General features: G+C 32.9%; 1 protein-coding gene across 1 annotated transcript in view; it reads right to left on the reverse strand.

Annotated features, from left to right (window-relative positions):
* Positions 1 to 19: 19 nt before the first annotated feature.
* LOC106871451 (tyrosine 3-monooxygenase) overlaps positions 20 to 2,400 on the reverse strand; it is a 392,944-nt gene continuing 390,563 nt past the window's right edge. Inside the window, exon 15 of the mRNA XM_052971214.1 lies at positions 20 to 1,879. Within this exon, the coding sequence (XP_052827174.1) occupies positions 1,696 to 1,879 (184 nt within the window). The 3' untranslated portion in view covers positions 20 to 1,695. The remainder of the gene's footprint in view (positions 1,880 to 2,400) is intronic.

Raw genomic sequence — 2,400 nt, forward strand, 5'->3', positions numbered from 1 at the left:
TATATATATATTTATCACTGTTAATTATAGACTTATAGACTTATCACGATTAATTAAAAAAACAACAAATTTACAAGGAAATCATTCAGATTTGGGAACTGAGACAAGGAAAACCTGCATACATATTCCTCTATGTATTTCTAGATCAGAAATATGAAGCTGTGCTACATTTATATCTCGTCAGTGAAGGGTGGAAACATACACTTTCAACAAATTTGAAATCAATTAATGCCTTGGTCTAATGATGCCTACTTAACGTATGTGTATGTGTAAGTGTGTATAAGTATGTATGTGTCTATGTTTGTGTGTAACAGAGAGTAGGGGAAAAACATCTCTATCAAACCGTAACATTTATTGAGCTTTATGTACATACATACTTATGCATTTATTTCTCTCATTTTTCGCCAATCTCTAAAGTAAGAGGTTATTGTATATAGGATTACCATACATCCCGTTTAACCTTAAAATGTTCCGGAATGTCCCAGATATAGATCAAAAGATTAAATTCTAAGAAGGAAAATGGAAAAAAAATGTTGATATCGGTAAATAATTCTAAGCGTGCCGTGTACACCTCAGCTACAAACTAACGAACATACACATCACCCAGTCTAAACCTAATGTTGCGTGTCTTTACTGGAAGTCCAACGGATGTGTCGTAATATCATTCTCACGTGACAAGTAGGTATTGCAGTTTTAAAATATTTAGCTTATCTCTGGTTTCCGGATTAAAAATGATAACTTTATGGCTTTTCTACCTTCTTTCCTGTAAACGATTAACGTAAACCTAAGCATGGTCTAACTCTTTAGCCGTTTGGAGTTCAGAATTTTATTAGGTCGTAAATGTTTTTCGTACAAACGCCTATATTTATAATTCTGTCCACGTTTGAGCCAAAGAAATTATAGTAGGTCAACTGTAGTATGTATGTGCACAATGCATACACATACAAACGCATATATACCCACACGTATACACATATATAACATGACCCTCATGGAATTCTTCGGAGACTACCTTCACCACTTATATCTAGGTATGTACTTTTTTATGTATAGATATATAGATGAAACTTAGCTTGATCTCTTTCACATTATTCCAGCTCGTTTCATTGGTTACAATTATGTCACCGATGAGGCTGCATAAATAGCATTTACGTGAAAAAAAATGGTACCGAAACAATCTTAGGTAAAAAATAAAGTTGTTCTAAATTCATTCCTTGTGTTCTTACTTGTATTACATACATGCATACATACATTCATGCATACATACATGCATACATACATGCATACATATGTATATATACAGATATATATACAGACACACAGACACACATACATATATACATACATACATGCATACATATATCAGTATGCGAAAAAATAAAATAACCACGTTTTCTATGATAGTTTCCTGTAGATGTGAATTTTTATATATTCTGTAGGTGTTAGTTAATATTGGATAATTGTATATTTATTTGCAGAAAAATTAAAACGAATTTCAATAACAATCAATGGATCAACTACAATGCCTGTTAACCGATTCATATATAAAACTAATGATTTCTTTCTAAAGTGGTGTATCCACTTAGCATATAACATAAAAAATATCTGCCATCATTAACATTAACTATAATTTCAGATTTCTTCAACTAAGGAATTCAGTCGACTGTTGTATCAGATACGCTTGCTCGTTAACCTTCATGCAGTCACCTGGACTGTGCGCACATCTAGATATTTCAGAGCTTTCTGCACGCTGTCAACGTTTCCCTTGATGATTCTCATCACAGACTGCAAAGACTGTTTGTCTTTCAACTCAACCAATGATTGTGTGAAAGCGTTGTAATGAAACTCGCAAGGACGATTGATTTGTGCCACATATTTCCTGTTGAAAAAGAGAAAATATATTCATTAACTTTAATTACACTATAAGAAAATTAAAACTTTTTTTTTTGTGTTTCGTCATTAAGTGTTATTTCTCCTTTGAATCTATCCAGAAATCAAAGGAAATGGCTATTGTTCTCTTCAAATTTTGTTTTTGTGACATGGGCATCAATATTTTAAAACTGACCTATTTTCCATAACATTTAAAACAGGCTCGTCACTGATATTGCTGAAGTAAAGATATCGTTATAGCAAATATTCTGCTCAATACCACAGGAAAAAATTAGAGTTTTTTGGCAAGTGCGAGTGATAACTCTGAGAATGTTCCAGTCTGAATATACCTCAGTGAAGCACAAATTTCATCATACTTGCCAGAGTAGTAAAGCAGGTATTATCATTTGTGCAATAATGCACATTTATAGAGCCGTTGGAATCTACACACACATACACACACATACGCACGCACGCACGCACGCACACACACTCACACACATACATACAATATATATACATATATATAGA

Source organism: Octopus bimaculoides, chromosome 10 (genome assembly GCF_001194135.2).
Source record: "Octopus bimaculoides isolate UCB-OBI-ISO-001 chromosome 10, ASM119413v2, whole genome shotgun sequence".
NCBI lineage: Eukaryota > Metazoa > Mollusca > Cephalopoda > Octopoda > Octopodidae > Octopus > Octopus bimaculoides.